The sequence below is a fragment of the Odontomachus brunneus genome, unplaced genomic scaffold (assembly GCF_010583005.1).
Source record: "Odontomachus brunneus isolate Ranch 3 - 2012 unplaced genomic scaffold, Obru_v1 Obru_scaffold_059, whole genome shotgun sequence".
NCBI classification, from domain to species: Eukaryota; Metazoa; Arthropoda; class Insecta; order Hymenoptera; family Formicidae; genus Odontomachus; species Odontomachus brunneus.
In genome coordinates, this window is record NW_022639509.1 from 606,590 (window position 1) to 630,425 (window position 23,836).

Genomic DNA, 23,836 nt, shown 5'->3' on the forward strand with positions numbered 1-23,836 from the left:
GATTACGAAAGATAACTCGTACAACTTATAGGCGGGAGCGATGAGGCGTCGGTTTGTTTGCCGAACTGTCGCAACAAAGTTAACACAGGGTGTTACAAACGCGTCCGTCCTTTCTGGCCGGTGGACAGGATATCGGCAGGATGCCATGTCCCTATTTTCGAACAATGCTCTCTGCCGCTGTTAATGAAGCGCGGCTCAAAAGCGCCCGATACGAACGCAATTTCCCGTTACGACGTAACCTCGGCATCACCATCGGCTGGTTTCTCCTCGAGGGAGATGTCCATTCGTATAAATACGAAACGTGTAAAGCCTGTGATCGTAAGAACGAAATGCCAAACGGATCGGCGCGGATTATCGCGAGCGGATCCAATTCAGCGCAAGCGAATCGTGCACTTTGTCTTTGTTGTTCCTTCTGCATGCGCGAAACAAATTGAATTATAACTTCACAACGGCATGTCGGCATTGCGTTTCTCCTCATGGCTTCGAGATAACTTTGAGCGAGGAAATAGCTCCTGTCGATTCCTGTCTGTCGTCGAGAAAATCGCCGATATCGCTTGTATGTTATTGTGTCTCCTCCGTGAGGAGACGAGATACGCTTGTAGGGAACCGATTTGGGGAATATTGTTATTTTTTTTACCTGCCAGAGATATTTTGATCACGGTGGGCGTCTAATTTGTTCTTTTCTCGACGGTTTTTAATCTCTCAGGAATTATTTGTATGCGTTTAATGCTAATTCGAGCTCAAATCTATATATACACTATTCGAAACATTCAAACGATATGAAAGAAGAATGCATTCGTATCTTTCGCATAGATTTGCATAGTTCATAGAAAAACATGCAAGAAATATGCTGTCAATTGTCTAAAGTAACAAAGTTCCAGAACGTTTTCGTAGAAGCCAGCTCTTGTCTCTGTTCTTAATTCTTGTTATTTTCACTACTTAGATAAATCACGACAGGTTCTCTTATTAACTCGCTCATGCATGCATAAAATATTTCACTGGGGCATGAAAGGGCGCTATGAATTCTTGAGTGAGACACAGGCGCAGACATGCGTAATGTGTGGTCATGAGACGGTTATCGGACTTCCCCGCGATGGTTGTAACACAGGTGCGACTAATACCACGAAGTTTGATATCCATATGCTTTTGGATTCATGGTATGATAATCCGCCATATTATTGCAGCAAAACGCGAGATTACAGCTCTATTACGTCAGTAAACGTATAATTCTCGAACTACTTGGAAGCCAACTTGCATCCGCAACCGTGCGGAATCGATATTTTCAAAGTATTCCCATTGAAGTTCAACGGGAGAGGCTCGCGAGAGGAATTACTGAGTTGTATCTGCAGCGGTGAAAATAGATCTTATGCTAAGTTACGTTACGATATCTTTAAACTGGTACTCGCGATTGTGGATCCTTCGATCGAATCTTCGTGCTCTTCTTGAAAATCTATTGCAAGAGTTATATTTTCTATTAAATAACGCCCGCAAGCTGCGCAGACTACAAAGTAAATATGAATTTACAATATTTACTCCGTCTTGGAAATGCGATTTTGCCTTCTAGTTTATTTATGAAGTTATAAATACGTAAAATTATGTTTCTCTTTGGCAAATGATCCGCTTAGCTTGCGCATTTTAACATGGCAATTGTCATTTATCACAATACGTGCGCGTTACGCGATATACGTTATTAATTATCTTTCTTTTTCAATCTGGTCGATTGTGTAAAATTTTACAGATACGCTTCCCAGTCAGATACGTCCCCGAAGATAGTTCTCCTTGAACTTCTCCCTCGAAATTGCTGCTTCTGAATTGATCAATATTCTGCAGGCCAACGATCGCTACGAATGTAGTCTCGCGTCTCCGCGCTTTCCCGATAGGTTTCCTTTTAAAGCTCGATTTATGACGAGCCACTTGTCGATATTTGCAGAAGATAGAATCCTTTCAATTATTCTGTCATATATTATATTAACGTCGTGGACATCGTGCCTCTATTTCTCTATTATATATTTTATCTTTGTGAAGTTCGAGATTTGTTCACTATTAAAAGTTTATAAATGTGTGAATCTCGAGATCTTTCAAGATATCATGCTTGTGAAAACAAAGTCTCTTTTCTCTGATCAATGACGCTTTCTCGTATTTTCCTCGTCGTGGTGAGGCACAACTGCGCTGTATTTATCGCACGACATTTAACTCTTGACGTTTAACTCTCTGGAGGCGATTATTCGCGTTCTAATAGCCGGTAGGTGAAGGAAAAACGGAAAATAAAGAAACCGAGAGGAAAGTGAGAGAAAAAGGGAGAGAGAGAAAGAGACAGAGGGATACAAAAATACGCATGTTAATAAAATTATTAATTCGGATTCATTCATCTCATTTAGCGCAGCCAAGTGAATTTTCCTGACGTATCATTTATCGCGAAAATAAACATTTATTTAACATAATTAATGCTAAGTTTGTGGAACGATTCTTGTTCTCGATTGTTGTTCTTCAAGATATTACCATGTGCTTCAGTATCGCGTGATGTAACCTTTAGATATATTTATATTTTGTTTGATAAACAATGTAGATATATTTATTTTATATTTGATAAAAAAATTTGCTTATTTGTCTCTTTGTAGAAAAATTCAAATTTTTCAAAGTCTACGCTTTATTATTCGTGGACACATAAAGCGATGTTAAATTATCGCGATCTGACGTAATACCTGTTGAAAATTGGCAAGATCGTTTTAATCCACCTATGCGAAAAATGTTGACGCAAAGCCTGACTATTCATCATGTTTATACACATACTGTGCGAGCGACGGTGTTCTTATTAAGATGCTAAAGTAGTCTCATTGAAATCAACTGTACCCGCGGGATGTGAACGTTCTAATGAGCTTATTAAATTTGCGGAAGTCCAACGAGAGACGATAGCCAACTCAAAGTTGAGAGTGGTACCATTATTTCTCGCGTAATTAATGGATGAGCATAGCGAAAGTTGTGTGCAGAAGCCTACCTAAAATCACGTTTACTAATTAACGTCACAATCGGCATAGAAGTTTCGAAAGATCATAATGCATGCGCATGCGCGACGTGCGTTATTATTCTGAATGTATTATTTTGCTTGGAAGAATTAAGAGGAAAAGATGAGATGAGACCGTGGATGAGACGAGATGATGAGACGAGACCGTGGATGATAAGGCAACAAAAGTAAAGTTCTGTATGAAAACAGGCAATCCGAAATTTGAGAAATAATTCGAGAAATAACGCCACTATGTACTTTGTCTCTCCTAAGCTTACAGTAGAACACACGTGTGAATGTTACCAATTGAAAAGTGTTCGACTTGAAACTTCTCGGCCAATCTTTACAACTTACTCGGGGCTTCAGGATCCTGGAATAAATTTTTTGACAAGCTGAGGGTGGCGCGTCGGGACAGAGTCTCATAATTCGTTCAAGGTTTCCTACGCTATACGCCGTCAGAGGGGCAACTCCGTAGAAAAACCACATCGATTGAATAAAGAACCGCATCGATTGATCTCGCCCTCGTCCCTCGCGATGGACGGTTGAGTTTGTTTCCCTCCCCTGCTTCCCTTCTCTGCCGGTTTCGTCGCGAAGAGTCGACGTCAATTTTACGGGAAGCCCTTTTTGCACCTCGCCACCAGACGTTACGTGAGAGAAAGAGAGGGAAAATTAAAAAAAGCAAATGGGCGGAATGAAACAGAATTGCGTGCGTTCTACAGGGATGAAGAAAGAGAGAGAGAGAAAGAAAAAAGATAAAAAGCCTGTAAGATAGACGCTCTGAGTCATGAATACTCAAAGTGTTCGGATCCCCGAGGAATGTAGAAAAAGGAACCATTGGCGGCATCCACGGTCGGAGAGATGCTCTTTGAAATATAGAGTGCTCCAAGCGGACCGTCGAATTACGAACGGCTCGTTCCACGAGCGAGGAGCACAATTTCGTGCCCATTTCAAGTACAACTGCGATTGATCGCTTTTGGAAAAAAGGGCCAGATTAATTGTTCGGGAAACTATGAAGTCATTAGGTTGTTTTGCGCGCAATAGATAGCCTCTCTGCCGTGTGGAGAGACGAGTGATTTTTAGTTAAATTCCGACAAGAGATCAATAATCGAGATATACGATATTATATTAACCTACAATTATTAAAAAAAAAATAACTTTCAATAAAAACGCGATTTACACGAACCAACTCTTCATATGTCGAATCGTTTCTCTCCTTCTTTTCTTTTTGTCTCCGTATACATCAATATTCAATTTAGATTGGAAAAATAGTCTATTTCTTTTTTTTATTCGACCAATCGAATGATTAAAATATACAACGAAGTGGTGTGCAGATTATTTCATTGTTCAGCTTTCTCTGAGTGCGTCCACGAGTGCAGTGAGTGCATTTTGCATGTCCAATCACGTACTATTTAATTCCAAAACTTATACTTCATGATACGATTTATCAATATTAATGTAGTAATGTAATGCTACAAAAATATGATAAAACTCGTTGAATGAACGGAATATAAGTTTCCTCGCGTCTCATCAATAATTTAAACAAGTCAGGACAAACATTTTATGTATCAGTTGTACTTCATTTTCATTATGTCTGATCAAATGCTCGACGCGAAACCAAATGAAAACAGATACAGCTACGTGAAACATGAATTATATACCTTTATCCTTCTTACGGACTTGCTGCTGTTGTTGCTGACGTAGACGTGGACAGTGATTGAGTCCCCATGAGCGTAGATCGCGCGATCTAGCTTCGCTTCTAATCCGACGCGACCGTCGCTTAGTAAAAATGGCTTTTCCACCGCTGCATGTGGTCCCACGTTCTCTGCGAAAATTGAAGCGACACGCTGGGTCTCATCCATTTCGATTTGTATTCTGCCTTTGCAATAAATGCGACCAGACTAGGTCTGTTAACGGAACTTACAGGATTGTTTCAGCGGTTTCGCATCAAACTCGAGAAGCGTATTGTTTGAGAACTTTGATATCACAAATTTCATTCCATTAAGATTTTGGTCTATGCCAACACTACGACGAGTCATGTATTGCAAATTAAAGAGTCATGGTGGATACGAAATGAGAAATTAAAAAATCAAATCAGTTTAATGATTCCTGAAACGACTTTTACTAACCTCTCATATTGTTGAATTTTATCTGGATATTCTATTTCATACACTTTTGCTATTTTTTATTCAAAGATTATATAATATTGTGAAAAAATAAGCAATTTCGGTTAAAAATTATAATTTTCAATTTCTCAATTTTCGCTTTATTAGTTTTGATTGTAAAACTTTTGTAATATTCCATAATGACTCTGATAGCGTTATAATAGAACTTTGTGTGTAATCTAAAATTGAATACATCTAAATAATCGAACACACATCACGTTTATCACGACTAACCGTTATCTTCGATGATCTCATTTTCGGTGGACTCCACTTTCGTTTTGCATGCTTGAATTCTCGAGGGAATCGATAGCACTTGAAAGGGAGGCACGCTGTACATAGTCGTGGAGGGTAAAGGCGGTTTCGTGGTTCGCTGGATTACTCGGATACCCATTCTGACGGTGGTTTTACGGTGCAATCTTTCGTCCGCCCGTTCCGCTAAAATCCGCCACACAAAACATTAATGACTCAAAGGACGCGCAATAAGGACGAAAGCTGGTGCTAAACGTAAGTTAAATTACGGGCTCATTGTCATGGATAATCGAGCGAGTTTTTCAAAAAAGAAAACTGCTTTCGAACTATCGTTAGACGAGTTTTTCGGGTTTAAAAGTTACTTTTTTATTCGTGAAGAAACGCAATTAACGAGGCTGTAACGAGTCTGATCACGAGATTGATAACAATCCATTTCTGTCTGTAGAATAAAAAGAGTCGGATAGATATGTAACATTATATCTGACAAATTATTAAAATTTACAATAAAGTAAGAGCTACTTTTAAACTGGCTGAGCTTAAAGTAATATGAGATTTTAAGAACTCTTTCTCGTATCTCATGACAAATTTATTAGGATATTTGTACCCCTTTCATCCGTCTAAGCCTAACAATTATAAGATAACGATTATAAGATAAAAAAATGTCGAAAGAATATAAAGCAGATTTTATAATTGCCGTGGAAATTTTACAGTCATTTAATTAGCCGTTTATATTCCAAGAAGAATACGTCGAATTTATTTGCGCTTAAAAATAGTTCTTGCAAATTAGAGATATACTCTCCTCGCGATCTGCCATTTCGTCCACATGTCGCACTCTAATTGAGTCTTGTTTTCATGCTATCGTGTTCTATTCTCTTCCGCTCGCTTGATCAAAGTACGTTTATCAGATTTGGGGATGAGAAACAAAAAAACGAAATTAGCAGATCTTTCCACTTACCGACGTAAGCTCTAACGTCGTAGCTGGTGCCTATAGGTGCGCCGTTGTATTCCTTAGCTGGTACCAGTTGCACGGACGGTGGAGCCAGCGGAGTAATTTCCATGGTAAACGCGTGGGCGTTTGGTCCTAGCCTCTTGACAAGTGCCTCCTGCAAAAAGAGGTCTCAGTTTTTTCCGCTCTAACCTTCGAAGGGAAAAAGTCAGTTCTCGGGATTGTACGTGGAGCCTCTTCGAGATATAATCATTCTTACGGCTTTTGTGAAGATTGCATTGATGGTTTGGGAACGCGAGTCGACTACCAATTAATATCATGAGGACGGCTCGGTTAAGCGTTTTAGGTACATACAGGGTGTCGCGAAACTACCACATGCTATTTTAATGGCAGATTCTTTAGGACATTTCAAAACGAAAACTTTCATATAAAAATGTCGAGGCTATAATAGTTTTCAAACGGGAAGCGATTATGTTTCATCAATAACAGAACTGAGATTTCGCGCGCTCAGGACAAATGATAAAGATGCTCCTATGAATGTCATTTTTTTTACGATATTATGATCATTGTATAAATTTACAATAACTTTGTTATAATATGTTTTGCCGCTTCTCTACGTATTGCATTAGTATATTTTTAATACAAATAATAGTTGTAAGACATTTTAAATATGATTTAAGTAAAAATGACATATTTCAACTTAATCTGTCAAAGTATCGATCAATTATTACCATGAAGGTGTCCACTATTCTATACGACGTGTGGCACCTTTATCACTTGTCATTTCAGCGTGCCTGAGCGCGCGAAATCTCAGCCCTGTTACTGGTTAAATATAATCGCTTCCTATTTGAAAACTATTATAGCCTCGACATTTTTGTATGAAAGTTTTCGTTTTGAAATGTTCTAAAGAATCTGCCATTAAAATAACATGCGGTAGTTTCGGGACACCCTGTATAGAAAAAAATCGCAAAGAGAATATTGATGAGGGGTACTTTTTATTCGCGTTACGAGTAGTATTTTCAAGAAGCGTACATTTTCAAGAAGTGTAATTTTACTATATTTTATTCTACTTATTGGAAGAAGAAATAGTTATGATCTTTTATACGAGTAGGGCACACTGGATTTATCTATATCGAGTAGTTGACGATCAATGTCGATAATTGGAAATTTCATGCTTTACACGCAGGTATATAATTTTATCGTCATTTTATGCATCCAAGGTAAATAATAAAGTATCCTACAAAGTAAATAATACAGCGGAAATGTAAATTTTTCGTATAATTCAATCGTGAAAAATCTTTAGCGAAGCGTACGTTTGAAATGCAGGCGTATGAAAAAACAAATATTGGGATTTTTCCACGGGTGTTTGTCGAGATAAATTTCATTAAATTTGCACGTGCGCGACTTTCACGAATGTGCTGTCGTTCTCATTGATTTTTTATGAGCGATTTTTTATGAACATGAAAGCCGATTTCACATCTGCACGCGAATGTGCGAGTAAACATCAGTAAGTATTCTACGATTTATTCTGCGGAAATATTAGGAGCTTACGAAGGTTCGTTAGAGCTTCCATCCATGATTTTATTGGCTTAAAAGTCGTTTTACAGACGCGGTTTCCCTGAAAGATAGCACAAAGTGATGGATAACGATGGCAGATATTTTGAATATAGCATGCACTATTTATTATTGATAAAAGAAATATGATGAAAAATCCAACGATTTTTTGTAAGTTCTCAATATTCAGAACATTTATTGTCATTATATGATATTGTATGTTCAGAGACGAATAATTTTATTGAAAGTTTAACTTTGCGAATTTGTCATGTCGATGTGAATGCATGTCAGCAACGGCGTAACGAAAAATCATTTTGTGCTTCAATATCTGTCAAGGATGCAGATTGATTTTTATAAAAAAACTCTTCATTCGTGACAGTTACAAATTGTAAATTTTTCGGAATTTATATAGCACAGAAATGAGTCCTTGACGCTACCAGATGCTGCACGATAATAGCTTTTCTAGCGTTTCAAATAGGTTCTTATTCTGAATCTCCAACAAGGAAGACTGTTTGTTCTTTTGATCCCAAAGGAACAATCATTAGAGTTGAGTAGTTACATGGTAGCAAGTTCGCAAATGTGTAGCGATCATCACGAGGGTAATCTCTTTCCCTCATGTAGCCAGAGCACGCAACACAAAAGTCCTCGGCTGTTCCGTGCATTCGCATTTTCGCGTGTTGCCACACGTCTTCGCGAAATGAACAGCTCTAGGGAGAGACGTTCGCGTCGTTGTTGACTATTCTCTCGGACTTTAAAAAGCTGATAATTTAAGGATAACAAGGACACTCCAGTGATTGAACATTTGTGACAAACGATGCTGTTTCCCGACTATTCCGCTGAGGGAGTATAGTGCTTTAAATTCGTCAGGAAGCGACCACCTCATCAACCGGTCGTCGCAGTAATGGCCAGCCGTACATCTCACCCTCGTGTTCCGTGGAAGTTTTGCGACACGTGAAAATACGTGTTGCGCACGTACACTCGTTCTCGTTTTAAACTTTCTTTCTCTCTCTCTCTCTCATACCCTCTCTCTTTCCATGAGTCTCGTCCTCTCTCCATGTCCTTCGGCGTACTACGTGTCGTCTGCGCGGAGCACCTGTGCGCGATAATTCCGAGCCGTCGGCGAAAATAGAAGGTGCACGCTTGGCGTTATCCTGTCCCTGTCAGCTCAAGGATTCAAGATAGCGGATCGACTGCGCACACGCGCGTGAAAATGAGACTGTCTCTGCAGGGAGATGATGCGGGCCAGGGTCGGCTGCTGGTTAGCGAGGTCGAGTCGCGTTACGTTATTCCGCTCGATTTTGCATTGAATAGAGTTTAGAATTCTTTCGGCTTCTCCCCTGCGACGCGGTCGTTTCGAGATAGAGTCCGTCCGTCGACGAGATTTGTGATATCTGTGATGTGGGAAATATGATGTAAAAATATGTCCGCGTTTGAAATCCTTAACGGAAGAAAAAGGTACGAATAAGATATGAGGACTTGTACTTCTGTGCACAGGAGACTGAGGTGACCTCGATTTCTATCGGAAGAATATAGAGATCTGCAATATTTACGTTAATATCGTTAACGCGAGACATTTTCATTGCGCGGACATTTGAATACGTGTAATTGATTTGCACGTCTTATCGAGTCTCATGATCGTGTTTTATAATCTTCGCGAAATAAGAGAGACAATCCTCGAGTGATCATATCGTTGGCTGAACAAATTCGTTTCTCCGTTCGTCCAGTTATAAATTCGGCAGCGAATAAAATTCGTTGTTTAAAAACGCTTCGGATTCTTATCCGGTTCGCTTTTAGAGCTAGAAGTATGTCAACAATTCTATAAAATCTCTCGTAAACGGGGATTACTTTCTTACGTCGCTTTAAGCCCGATATATGTATTTGGGTCAGATTCCCGTGGTCAGCATTGTGTTGCGTTTCATCTTTCAGGATTTCGCATTCAAAGAAATGATTCCAACCATTCGCCGTACTTGTCGGAAAGCGTCATATTGTTATGGAAAATATATATCTTCAATATCGGCTTACAGTGCCGAATATAACAATATGTAATGGCATAAATCTTCCTGCATATCGTGTAATAGAATTTCGTGATACGAATTTTGAGAGTATCGTTCTAAGAGAGGTAAAAGATAAGTTAAAGAGTACCAACATATAACACGCTACTTGAATTATAGTTCTTCTTTCTTTCCGAACATGTTATTAATATTCTATTATTTGGTAATTAGCGTTTCCTATGACAATAATATTATTAGTCGTAATGAGCTATAAAATTACTTTTGTGCATCAGCATAATTATATTCGGCTTGATCGAGGGAGAGCCGAAGCGTTAATGGTATCTTGGTGTTATCGTGTGGTCATATAATTTTGAAAACTCAGAAAATATTTATAAGTAAAACAAACGTTTACGAGACAAAAATATACAGATATAAATATAGACGAGTTAATTTTATATCTCTCTTACTATTCTTGATAATTAATCGTCGTTATTTCGTCGCGATGTTGGGGGGGGGGGGCATTTATTAATTTTTATTACCGTCTCATACTCCATTTATACCTTTTTTTATCGAGTTTAACGGATCAACTAAGAAAGTTATTGGCGATAACAAAATAAAAATCTTTGACGTTATACTATGGTGATTTTCGCGTTTTTCGGGAATATTTTTGACCCACGCGTGTGTCAGAACGCGGCTAACTGCAATTTATTTCTTTGGCCGGTCAACTGTCTGCGTGTAGATGTGAATGGTGAACGATGTACACGCGAAATTCGTGGCACTTTGACATCTAACATGAAATGTTTTTTTTTTCTTTATTAAAACTGATTGATGAACGCGAAGTGCATTTTGTACGCGAGCATCAGTTTTACGCGTCTTTACTCTCGATAATTTTAACGCGATTGATCCTCGGCATTCAGTCGGGCTAATTCTCCCCCGATCTGTCGCGCGAACCATGTTCGCCGTCAAATACTTGAGCACGAAGACGTTATTATATATTTCCGACCTTTCTGGAGCGCGCTTTCATTCGTCTGATGTATCTTCAAGCGTTTGCCATGCGCGCGTCGTGTTCATCTTGGAATCGATAGCGGGACGTCGTTTCATGTAATTCACACTTAATGGATGCCGCATTGAAATGTGTATCTTCGCTGTCAAATGGCCGCGAAAGAAAAGCGAGGCGCGATAAATAATTTCCGTTCCGCGGCAACCTGCGCACGAGACCTTCTGCCACGTTAGGTCGGGGTCATGGTCGTGTCCTCGAGGACGGTTTCTGTCATATGTACTCGAGGCTTTGTCGAGGATTTCAAATTTTCCTCGGCCGGCAAACTGGTTTCTGCCCGCTCCCTTTCGAGTGCTCTCCTTGAACGAAAATTCACTCGTAGTATTGTTACGGTATTATCGATCGGCAGTCGTTTCCGACATTATGTAATTTCTCCGAAGGTTGTTGTGTACATGTCTGTGTGCACATCTTGCCTCTTTATTTTTTGAAAGAGAGAATACATTATTATCGCAATAATCACAAAATATATGAGATTATATGAGATTACACAATATTGCTCATCAAAGTATTATTTATATAGGAAATAATAACAATAGAAGAGAAATAGTAATGATCAAAGTGTATAAATGGGGAATGATAATACTAAAATATATATCAATCTCGCTCAATTCTATGTACGAATAGTAATGTAATATCGTAGATATTATAATTATAATAGATATAAATATAATAATAATCGGATGTGTAAGGCTAAATTTAATCATATCCGCTAATAAATTGACAACAATATCGGCTATTACAAGAATATCAAATTTGCGTATGCTTGTTGAAGCTATGTGAAGTACTTTTCTTTTTAGAACGCGTATATTATCGTGTGATCGCGTTGTGTTGCGCGTCTCGAGAGAAGAGAGAATTCTGTTTAACGTCATATTTTTCTCGGGCATAAAATACAATTTGCAATTTCCTCGCGTCTTCACCGTCCGCGGCAAGTGCCGGCAGTTCCTTCGCGTATTACGCACGAATTTACACGACGCATATTTGATTTTCATTGGAGTTTTTTACGCAAAGTTTCTTCATTTCTCCATTTGTCGACGACTCGATAATTCTGTTGAGCATACTTGCATCGGCAGAAAAAAATGGAGGTTTTTAATTAAATTTATTCTGCATCGATATTTACGTTGCAAAGAATATGTCGTTGTCACGTGAACGCAACCCATGAATATCGCGATGATTGTCATGGTTTCCCATCGATGCATCGAGAATAATCAATATAAAATCGGCACGAGATGTACATAAAGAGAGAAAAAGAAGCCTGCATGATATCAAAATATCACAGTTGATTTATGATTTATAATTGGCGCGTTTTCCCGCTCGCGCGTATATATATGTTCTACACACGAATTTATCTTTTATCTAATACCTGAACTCTGTATCACACTTTATATCGCGCGTTAATTTCGCTTTTAGTCTGCTACTGAAATAAAGGTAAGGTAATGTTAGTAACTGTGTTACTATGAGACAAGATCAGGCCGGTTCTTTTAAAGAGGAACTTTACTTGTGCGCTATTAATACGCCTTACAGTGGAACATTGCTCCGTCGCTATTAAAGCTGTGGCCATGCTGTACCAATTTGCTTGACTGTCGACACTGTTTTTGCACATTCGTGTCATATCCAACAAATATTTGTATATTTAAGTTCTACATATTGATAGCGGACACGCTCTAATTTTCTCGGTCACGTATGTTGATTTTCTTTGATCTGAATTAACGCGTGACAACTTAACGAGTCTAAGCCCGACTGACGTCTCATTTCCTTCATAAAGGACGTTTCGAAAAATTTGGATAGAGATATTTTCGTCGTGATGGTTTTCTTCTATCTGGAAACTCATCGTAGCGATCCCTTTTGCGCTTCGTTCGCGAAGAGAATTTTTCGCGGAGCTCCGACATCGCTTACAGTATGGGTCTTCATGAAGGTTCTCCCATTTTCGCCGAGAATTTCGGTCTCCCTCGACTGATCCCACTTTCATGTTACGACCCCTAGAAAAGGTCCATGGTCTCAAGTCGCTATGAGACACCGACGACACGGACGATATACACCTTTATTGATAAAGAATAATCAAAAGATTAGAAGATCTATTTCATCGGGTCGTATTACCGGCAACTCAACATGCCTTCGTTGAGATTGCAAAATCGAAGCTTGGCTCCATCCCTTTCACATGTCATGTTAATTTCAATCATCCGTACAGCGCAATGGCTTGCCTAATTGAGACAGATGCATTATTGGCTCCACACGAAAATGAAATTCAGATGCAGCTGGGAAGGTTGTATTATCGAGATCATTGATATATGTTTGGCCATCGGTGCGTCATCGCGAATTATCGAAGATTACGAGATTTGCATTATTAAGATTGAAGACTCGTAAATTTATATAACGAATTCTATCATAAGCGTTTTCGACGTTTATAATATTAAAACCGACTTAAAACGACACTACCGATCTTTTTTTTCTCTCTCTCTCTCTCTCTCTCTCTTTCCCCTATAATGTTAGATGCGAAATAATTCCGTGTCGGGAAGCAGAGATGGAAGTTTGAACTAAATTTATTTTTAATTACGCCTACGGCAAAAATTATTAGCATCGTTAACGAGCAAACTTTATTCTCGCTTTCCTGTGATCTAAACAAACTCGTTAATAGGAATTAATTAGTTAAATTTACGTAGGATCCTCGAGATGGGATCTGTTTGTGGCCGTGCAACTGATACATCTGTCTCTCATTTTTTTCAACCTGCCGCCCCACAAGTTTCTCTCTCCCTGTGCATTTCGCCACGTGTGTAGTCCGTCACATGCGTGCGTACGTGCGTGCGCGCGTGTATGTGCCGCGCTGTCGCGCGAGGTCGGTTTAAGCGTAAAATTATTTTCGCCTTCTTGCGCGTTGCGCCCGTATAAATTTCCAGGATGTGTCACGGTGTAATCAGCGACGCCTTTGTGCCCGAATTCCAAGTTTTATGATCGTGCACCACTGAGTCCCGCTCGAAGCTGGCTGCGTGTGCGATTTGTGCGCCTATAAAAACCAGGCGTGCGACGAGGAAATAACCGCGAGACATCGTTTGAAGTCGCGAGGTTTAATCGACGGCTCGCTGAAATCATTTCGCGCGTGCTCGATACAACACGCGCGGTTTGCTCGCGAAGCGAGTTCCAATTTACTCGCGATGTTACGACCCGTACAGAGTGTCTTGCCAGTAATTACCGGTCGTCCCCGTAGGCACAGCGACGCATATCCTCTGCGTTAATTATCGCGTATTCATCGCCACAAATTAAATACACTGACCGTGTATTTTTCTTTCCTTCGTCGCGACATCCAAATTCAAACCCGTTGTGCTGATGGATATCATGAGTATCAAACTCTGCTTTTCATACGAAAGTAAAGAAGATCATTATTACTGCTGATGAGATAATCGCGCGAGAGTATAATGAAGATATAATCGGATTTGCGGTCGGAAATCCATTTATCATTTCACCACTCCTCGTCTTTCTTACGAGGTACTTAAGGATTATCAATATTTCCTGGCGTCAAGATATCTCTTAGGTTTGATTAGATCGAATATTCCGTTGTTCGAGATATATTGCTGCGAAATTGCGATGCAGCGCAATTCAGAACGCTTGAAACTCCGTACACAGCCGTACAGTCAGACAGCCGGACGCTTGTTTCTCCCTCTGTCGAGTATGTACTCTGAGTCGCAAAACGGTTTGGAGGCATTTTGAGCACTGAAGTTGCAGCGTTTCAGGATGTCAAAATTGAGAGGCACTGCTGACGCATTTGCGTATGAATCGGTTATGACAGGAGTCGAAGTGACAGTACAGGATGTATTAACATGTATTAGCATGTCGTCACGTTATCTTACGTTTATTTTCACACCCTGTACTGTCACTTCGGTTCCTGTCATAACCAATTCATACGCAAATGCGTCAGCAGTGCCTCTCAATTTTGATATCTTGAAGCGCTGCAATATGCATTCAATGCTTGAAATGCGTCCAAACCGTTTCGTGATTCAGTATACAGGGTGTCTGACGCTAAATATCCCATACCTCATGAGAATTAGGTCAAACTGAACACAGAATTACTCGAACATTTTGCGGAACCACGTAAAATTTTTAATTAATTTAAATTAAAAATACAAACAATTATCTATCACTTTACAAATAATCACGTAGATTTGTAGTTATTAATTAAAAAACATTGATGCATCATTGCGCGCGACTATCATCTGCCAATCTTCTTTGGTCAGTAGTTAAAAATCTACGTGGTTATTTGCAAAATGGTAAGGAACTTGTGTGTAAACTCTTCAGTTTGACCTAATCTACTTAAAACATCAAACATCCTGTATACATCTGACAACGGTCGTATCGCGTCATTAAATAGAACGGTCCGACTAGTTACTAAGTTCCACAAATCACGATTCCTTTAATACGATACGGCTTAATCGCATAAATTCCATTTATACCATAACCCAAATCCTTGGGCGGCATCTCGACTATATTTCACATCGGGCAGTTAAGACGTGCTGCGAATATGTCTACTTTTAACGATGATGCGAGTTTCAGCACGTGTGCATGAACAGCACGCTCTAAATCGTCCTGAAATTGTCATGCAACACATCGAACTGATTCGTGAATTTATTTTCTTTACGGTTGAGCCGGTAATATCGGCGATATAATTTCGCTATTACGATATTTTAGCGCACCAACCTGCAGCGGAGTCATGTTCTCCTGATAATCGGCGCCCGAATAAGGTGGATACAGTTGAGCTAGACACATGACCGCTTCGTTGCAAAATTTTAGGCCCATTACCTCCTCGTCTTCTCTGCCGTAGCGGAAAGTTAGCGTCACTTGGCCGTACACCTTCACGAAAAGAAGAATATAATTTAGTTAAAAATGATGAATATAATTCATCATGTAGTTTGAATGACGAATATAGTTCATCATTTTTAACATGATGATTTAACGCAATGAAAATACGACAATTTGCTGGTATTACAAACTTGTTACACGTTTCAATTGTATCGCGAGATAAAGGAAATTAAAGCCAAAGTATTGTAGTGGTCGAAACGCATTTTTATATTACAGAAATATTTCATAATATATCGCGTTTCAAAAGCAGATAAGTAAATAGATAAGTAAGCAGATTTTCCAGGATTTTCCAGATTTTCTTGGAATTCCAGGAAACTTGATATGGTATTAGCTTTCATTCTGTCTCTTTCTTCCTTTCTTTCAATCCTTATTTTCCGCGAATCGAAAAACTTACAGTTTGTAGTCGAGTATTAATTATCTCGGATCAAAAGATACGTCGTGGGAAATCTTTCTGTTAGATCCGACATTATATCTACACGTCGGAAATGATCGGGATTCTTTACGAATCCGAGAAGTTTTATTCCAATCACTGAACTTGATATTTCCAGATTCAATATGTGCTCGAGTATATGAGAAGTCTTTTGACGGATATATACCAGAGTTATTTAAGAATATTTAATATTTTGGGAAAAAACAATTCGTGAAAAATATCAAATTTAATTATTTGTTCATCGTGTTTTTCTTTAAATATTCCAGGTAACCGCAATGTGAAGCCAATATCTTTTCCGATAAGTCTTTATTTTCATTGTCGTTTTACCTTTTTATCCTGTAAGTAGTCAGGATCGACCAAAAGGACACCCTGGAGTTTGTCGATCTTGGAATCGCTCACAATAAGATCTCTGCTTGCTAAGTATAGTGTCAACTTATTATTCGGCGAGGACTTCTTGTATACCCTGTAGACCGGAAAACGTTTCATGTTAAGATAAGATGAAATTGAAAAACACATATGTTAGATCCGAACGACATTTTGTAGAATATTGCAGTCCGTGTAACTCCCTTTCGTTGTGAGATATATTATAAAGGAAAGCTCGCCCGTATAAAATCTTATTCGCGTCTGAGTGGGAATTGCGAATTTACTTAATGAATTCGTTATCCTATAATTGCAGTATGCAAGCAATATTCTTTCATACATCTGTACATGTGTGCAACACATTTGCGACACTTAAATAAATCTCGCTTTACTTGAATCCGAACTGGTAATATAATATCGTACGCGCGTTATATTTCTTGCGGAATATAATATTCTAAGCGCAAGATGTGACGTACAAATGCAAACGCGTCTATTGTATTTTACATTTAGGCATTCGCCAGAACTACGGTGGCTAATATTTGCCGTTGCATAATGCTTTAGCGCAACTGCACCGTTGTACATACAAGAGTCGTGCGCAAAATACGAGACTTTTGACATAGATATTATTTCGTAATAATGTAACGATTAAGGCGCCGTATGAGGAGTAAATTTGGTATAATTCGGAGTAAGAAATAAAAATAATTGATTTTGCTTACGCCCTCTTATACTTTCTCTTCCTTACGTCCCTTTCTCTTGAGTAAGAGAAATACCTTCAGTGTAAAAAACTTAAAATTTAAAAACTTAAAAACTAGGCAAAAGTAAAGTAAACTATTTTTATTTTGTATCCCGAATTATGCCAAGCTCACTGCATATGTCGTAAACTAGCATTGGGTGCGTTCAAAAGACACAACTGTTGCACAACGGTTGAGTAATTAGTCAACGCAATTGGTCTAAAGTTGGGGATCTAACAGTAAGGACCAATAATCACTGACCGCTCACTGATCAACTATGTTTTCTGAACGCAGCCATTGACAGTCAGAGTTTTTGCGTATATATACGGAGAGAGAGAGAGAGAGAGAGAATAGTTTCTTTTCATGAAAATTTTTCTTAATTTTGCTATATTTTGAGTAGTTCAGGAATAAATTGTCAATAAGGGCTATCTTGCTAAGGAACATAGCAAATTTCGTTAGAAATTAATACATTTTTTAATAACATATTTTAGTTCCTAAAATATATATGATGCACGTGAGACGAAAGGATAGTCAATTACAACAGAATGTCGATCTATTCTTCGGTTAAAATTTTATATTAATTTTTGTTATAAAACCCTCTCGTATGTAGAATAATCCCGACGCTCTCCACCAAAGTATGATTATTGCACGATTTGAGACCTCGTAAATCTGGCAAAGCTCTCGGCAAACGTTTATCGTATCTTCTATTGTCTCGACGACGTCGCCGCCGAGCTTTTGCATCCGGCCTGAAGACAGTCTGTCGACTAATTCGCCTCACGGCGGTCCTCACAACAGTTAGTGACGATTGTAATGCCGAGAGAACGGCGCGCGGCTTTAATCTGCTTCATTCCGTTTGCAGTTTATCAGGCGAGTTGTCAATTTTCCCGGGATTTTGCCCGTCTCTCGAGCACACGGGTTCATTTGGCCATAATGCTGCAACGCGTGCTCGCGTGCGAATATGCTTATTTGAACGCGGTCGGCTGTACTGCATGCATCCACATCAGGATATTGTTGTTATTATTTGATTTCCGCGGCCTTTTTCGCAAAACAAACGTGTGGCGCCGATCAACAGCATTAACGCTATCTCTATTATTTAATATGCGGCAGCAATTAACCGTGACGTTGCCGCTGATCAGGCAATTTGCACGAGTAATCGACCGTAAGTTACAATTAAAATAAATGATTTGTTTCGCGAAATTATTCGGCCGTGATCGCGTGCGCACTCGTTTTACGTTGTATCAAAGCCGCGCCTAGCAGTAGTATTTATCGCGCGCGTCCGACTTTCGCACGATAATTAGCGATGATAAATTCAATAGCGATTATTTGGCGTCCCGATTAGTCGATAATGGTTCGTTAAAACGCTTATCTCAAACGCCATTACAATCTCGCGCCTCTCGTCCGTATGCATTCGACAGCGGCAGCTAAGGCCGCAATCGGCTTAACAACTCTCTGCCGCACGCGCTGGCTTTGTCGTGCACATTAACGCGTGTATACGCGTCTTACGCCCTCAACGCAGATAAGTCAAGTTAAAAGCCGTCATGTTGCGTGCTAATGCGCTTGTCGCGCGTTGCGTTGGCCCGGCAACAATGAGATCCCTCTAAATTCCTTCTCAAATCCGAATTGTGTGTGTTACCAGCGCAAGAGCGACGCGGCCTTTCGTCATTTCACTCGTCGAATCTGGTCCTGTCGTCGCTTCAACAGAAAGCCATCCTACGTGCGTCCTGTCGCGGCAGAATCGAGAAAGAAATTCACGTAGGCGATCGATGCGTTTAACACACGCGGCGGGACACACGCGATCGATACTCACGGCACACGTATCGTCGGCCATTATTGACTCTTTCCAACGAAGCGAGAGATGTTGATTAATCCAAACACCGTCTCTTAGAAAGCAACACGCCGGTATCAGCGCGACGCGCTTTAATTAAACTCCACAACGGAGTTCACCGCGCGACGCTTGACGCCATTGCTCTGACAAGAGACGCGTTTTTTAAATTAAATGCGAAGCGCGCATTAATCAAACTTCGTGCGATATCGTTGTATACTTACCGGTGTGGTGTCCGTAAGATATACCTCGGCGTTATGACGCGCTAAAGTGGAATTTATGACGAGTTAACCGAAGATCCTATTATATCCTTACGGCTGACGCTCTTTGATGTTCTTTTCGCGTGAGAGAGCGTGGAATTACTTCTTGCTAACGTTATTTGCTAACGTTATTTAATAGATAACAGATAAGAGCTGAATTTACCGTGCTTAAGAATATGCTACAATCAACGACGAACTCCAAAAATGTCGATGTAGAGACGAGCGTTACACTAATACAGTCACGCTATCCCTTTCATATTTCTTGTATACTTCTTGTATAGATCTTGCTTGCAGGGTAAACTCGGATAAGATGGCCATACTTTAAAAAAATATATATATTTCTTATTGTTATTTCTTAATAGCGTTTGACACATTATTTCATTGAAGCCTACATAATACCATCAGAGTTAAAAAGAAAATACTTTAGTGAAATTATTTATTACAAAAATATCAAAATATGAACATTGGCCATCTTATCTAAATGTTTAAGACAAGATGGCCATAAGGAATATTCAAGATTCTGTATCTATTATTTTATAAAATAATGAAACAAATATAATTTGATATATTCATTTTAATATAGGATATTTAATACATATTATTTGTAAAAAATATAATATACATATAAAATATAATATACATATAAAATAGAAATCTCTATTATAAAACTTAAATTTTAAATCCAATTTTTGATCAAAACATATTGCCCATAAGATTTAATTACTGTAATATTGAAAGTAATTTTTGAAATATAATGACTTTTGTTTTATAAATGTTAGAATGATAGTGGCCATCTTACCTAAAATGTGAGTGAAAGACGGTTATAATAGTACTTATAAAAAATAGTAAAAATAGTAAAAATGAGAATAAAAGTGCATGTTATATTACAATTTACATATCTACTTTATGTATCTTGATTGCGATAGCTTAACTGTAATCTATTCGAATTTACAGCAAGTTTTAGTGGATACATGAGAAATTTTATAGGTAGTCGAAAATAAAAATATAGTATAATATTTATAATCTTGCTATTTCGAAAAATGTACGTATATACGCTACGATAAATATCGATTATCTTTGTGACTGATTACACAAACGCAATTTTTTGCAATTATTTGAGAAATTACAGCCTATGGCCATCTTTCCGGTATGGCCATCATATCCGAGTTTACCCTATATAGATGTGTTGCTTTGTTTTCCACATTCAGAGGAAAATCTAACCACATATATAGAAATTTTTTCACAAGCTTGTCCGATATTTTTAAGCTTTTGAATTCAGATGTAAAGCTACAGCAGTGTTCTTTGACATTTTTCTGAGCGGAACGAACTCGCGTTCAATATTTGCAAGCTGTACATCTTTTGTATGAATCTTTTGGGTGAATATTTACTTTAACAGCGTTTGACAGGATAATTTACACTGGAAATGTCATCTTTTATATTCTTTATCGTTTTTTCATATGTTAAGCTACACTTCAATTTATCCTCGCACGTACTTCTAAGCATGTAAGAGCATTTGTAATTCTATGGAGCGAATATAACATAAGCTTTATAGAAAGCAACTTTATAGAAATACAACGTAAGCTTTATAAAAAGAAAGTCAAGTATTCTATCGCTAAAGATTTCAATTCCAGCATAAAGATACGTCCGTATCCCTCTTTAAAACATCGTATTATAAATCGTCGCGCGCGGAACCTCAACATAATAGCAAAGTTCTATTTGTGTGGAGTTAATTTATCATAATAAAATTTATTTGAATGTATATTTCTTTTGAGAGACAATATACGTTTTTTTGTAGAACGTTAAAGAGTTTATCATTGGATGCACATCGACACAGCGGATCTGTTCAGAAACAAAACGTTTTCGCTTTGTCACGTTTTAGATTACCTTTTTTTTGTGCGCACTTCAATATCGTTGACGTACAATTGATAGTCGAAAAACAGAAACGCTTTAAAGTAAATACAAACAGTCAGCCCTTCCAAAAAGTAGAAGCGTTTTAAAGCACGATAAAATATATAACGGGGTGTACGCGTAATAAAATGTAAATAAAAAGATACTTTCTGTGTACGCAATACTATGACAGGAAAAATGAAATTCTCATCTGAAATGGAAATTGTTTGATAAATTTTATTTTAAAACAGAAATAAATGCTGATTGAAACGAATCATATTTGGTGTTTTGTCTTGAACGAAGACAATCTCGTCTCGAATAGTTTTGCGTTATCGATGTGCGCCAAATCTAAAAATCAATGATAGGATAATTCGAGTAATTTTAATGTGTGACAGAATTGAAGGTAATTCCGCACTGTTGCTCAAATATGATATGCCGATATTTCGCGGATTTCGGTAAATATTCATAGGCGCGCTTTTAATATCCATTCTTCGGCCGACACGTCGATGAAACATTGTATCTGATGTGAACTCAGCGATAAATCACGTGCACGCTGTGTCAAAATTGTCGATCACAAAATATAGACACGGATCGCATTACACATCTACACAATTCGGCATTAACATCTCGTATTTTTTCTCTCCCTCTCTCTTGTCTCGTACTCCAATTTTGTTCCGTATATTTTGTTGTCGATGTGAGAGCTAATGTTATATCTAGAAAGTTCCCTCCACTTTGTCGCCATGTCATGACAAAGTCGGGGCTCCATCCCTCCATTGTCTCGACTTCTTGGTTAAGCGAATTCGTTCGACCGTGAAGATCCAATAATACTTTTCCTTTCTCCACCGAACTGGCTACGGCTATATTCAGAATAACTGGGTCAAGGATTCTTTGCGACTTTAATTATTCAGTTTTTCGAGCTTCTAATGACTTCGCATAAACGTGACACACGCGCGGATTTTGGTTCACATTAAGGTCTTACTGAAGCTGTTAACGGTGCGCATTATCGTAATGAGTGTTTTAATGGGTTTCGACATTATGAATTTGGAGAACTCGCGTCCTTTCGTTATTCACGGTAGTCACGTCTGAGAAGTTTTTCGCGTTTGATTCGTTAAATTTGAATTATGCAAATTAAAGCTAAGGTAATTTATATATTTTCGTTTCTTGAGCTTAAAAATGATTGAAAGTTATGTGTGAGAAACGTAATATGAAAAAGAACGATGTAGCACACGTTCGCGATTTCAATGCACGTTTCAATCGATGATTATTTATAATTGACTTTTGATGACCTTTTCATTACCTCTGGCTGCTGAATGCAGAATCCAATATGTGGTCCGGACTCGCATCGATTTTTCTGAAACACAGAAGCAAGCAGTTTGTGTTATTCATTGAGAGACTAAATTTGTTTTCAGCGCGTACGCAATTGCGAGATTCGTGAAGTTCCGAAATTTTATTGACGCAGTATCTCGGATAGGTGTATAAATAGAAGACACGCGAATTCATTCGTCCATCGCCATAAAGTCATCGACTTTACCGCTGTAGATCATGGAGAAGCAATTTCAATTGTTGACGTTTCACTCGCCAACAGTAGCATCGCGTAGGCTTGTTTATTCCTCCCACATTTCTTGACTGTTTGGATTGGTAAAGTGTGACACGTGCCACTATGTTATATTGCGTCATTGCCGTTACTCATCAAGAGAAATCTCTCTTTCTTCATTTATGTTCACATTTGTATTCATCATTAGAGGAGGGAGAACAATTTAATGAGTATTTCAAATCTATCGAAGGAACAAGTGAACTAATGTACTTTGTAATTGCGTGGAAAAAAATCTTCTCTGAGATTGGAAAGACCGATTTTTCTTCCAAGATTCCTCGGATCACTGTGTTACGCAATTGTTTCCTTAGTAACATAATTTTTAATAATTTCTAAGGTCTGAATATGAAAATCTTGATTTTGGAGATTATTTCGGAGAGAGTTGGTAATTCGTGATATTTATTGATACGAGAAATCGTTTAAACAAAGTAGCGTATGAGCATTATTTAGTTTTAATTAATAAGTTCAAACACGAGATTATATACACACATACACGCATACAAGTGAGTTATGTGCGAGCTTATGCAAGTCGTTGCTGTTTTAATTGTAGGTTACCATGGTTATATGTATTACACACAAAAGAGAAAGAGAGGAGTGAGAGACTTTTGTGTCGTTTTATGCGAAATTAAATAAATGCACGCGGTATTATGCGGTACGTGATGTACGAGAACGTTCTCTGCGGAGCTTTTATATTCGTAGCTTAATTTACTTCGGGCAGATGTGAAAAATATTTTCCCACAAGCGCACAATAGAAGAGAGCTCAATCGGCAAAACATCACTGCAAAATATTTTAATAATATATTCTTAATACGTTCTTAATACATTTGTTTTCCGGTTTTTTTTCATTTTGGTTTTGCAAACCGACTAGCAAAATGTTAAAATCCAGTATTGTATTACCAGATGAAACAATCCGTCGACAGTAAATTAGACTTCATAATGGTAATGTTAAT

At 38.4% G+C, this 23,836-nt stretch overlaps 2 protein-coding genes across 7 annotated transcripts in view; one reads left to right on the forward strand and one right to left on the reverse strand.

Moving 5' to 3' along the window:
- LOC116845892 (14 kDa phosphohistidine phosphatase-like) overlaps positions 1-23,836 on the forward strand; it is a 73,030-nt gene that overhangs the window by 4,245 nt on the left and 44,949 nt on the right. The window lies entirely within an intron of this gene.
- Positions 1-23,836, reverse strand: part of LOC116845891 (arrestin homolog) — a 107,393-nt gene that overhangs the window by 3,351 nt on the left and 80,206 nt on the right. For all 6 annotated transcript variants that reach the window (XM_032819107.1, XM_032819106.1, XM_032819101.1 and 3 more), the window contains 6 exons: positions 22,593-22,646; positions 16,563-16,698; positions 15,644-15,796; positions 6,368-6,515; positions 5,398-5,598; positions 4,660-4,823 (listed from right to left, as the gene is read on the reverse strand). In XM_032819107.1, the coding sequence (XP_032674998.1) occupies positions 4,660-4,823; positions 5,398-5,598; positions 6,368-6,515; positions 15,644-15,796; positions 16,563-16,698; positions 22,593-22,646 (856 nt within the window). The remainder of the gene's footprint in view (positions 1-4,659; positions 4,824-5,397; positions 5,599-6,367; positions 6,516-15,643; positions 15,797-16,562; positions 16,699-22,592; positions 22,647-23,836) is intronic.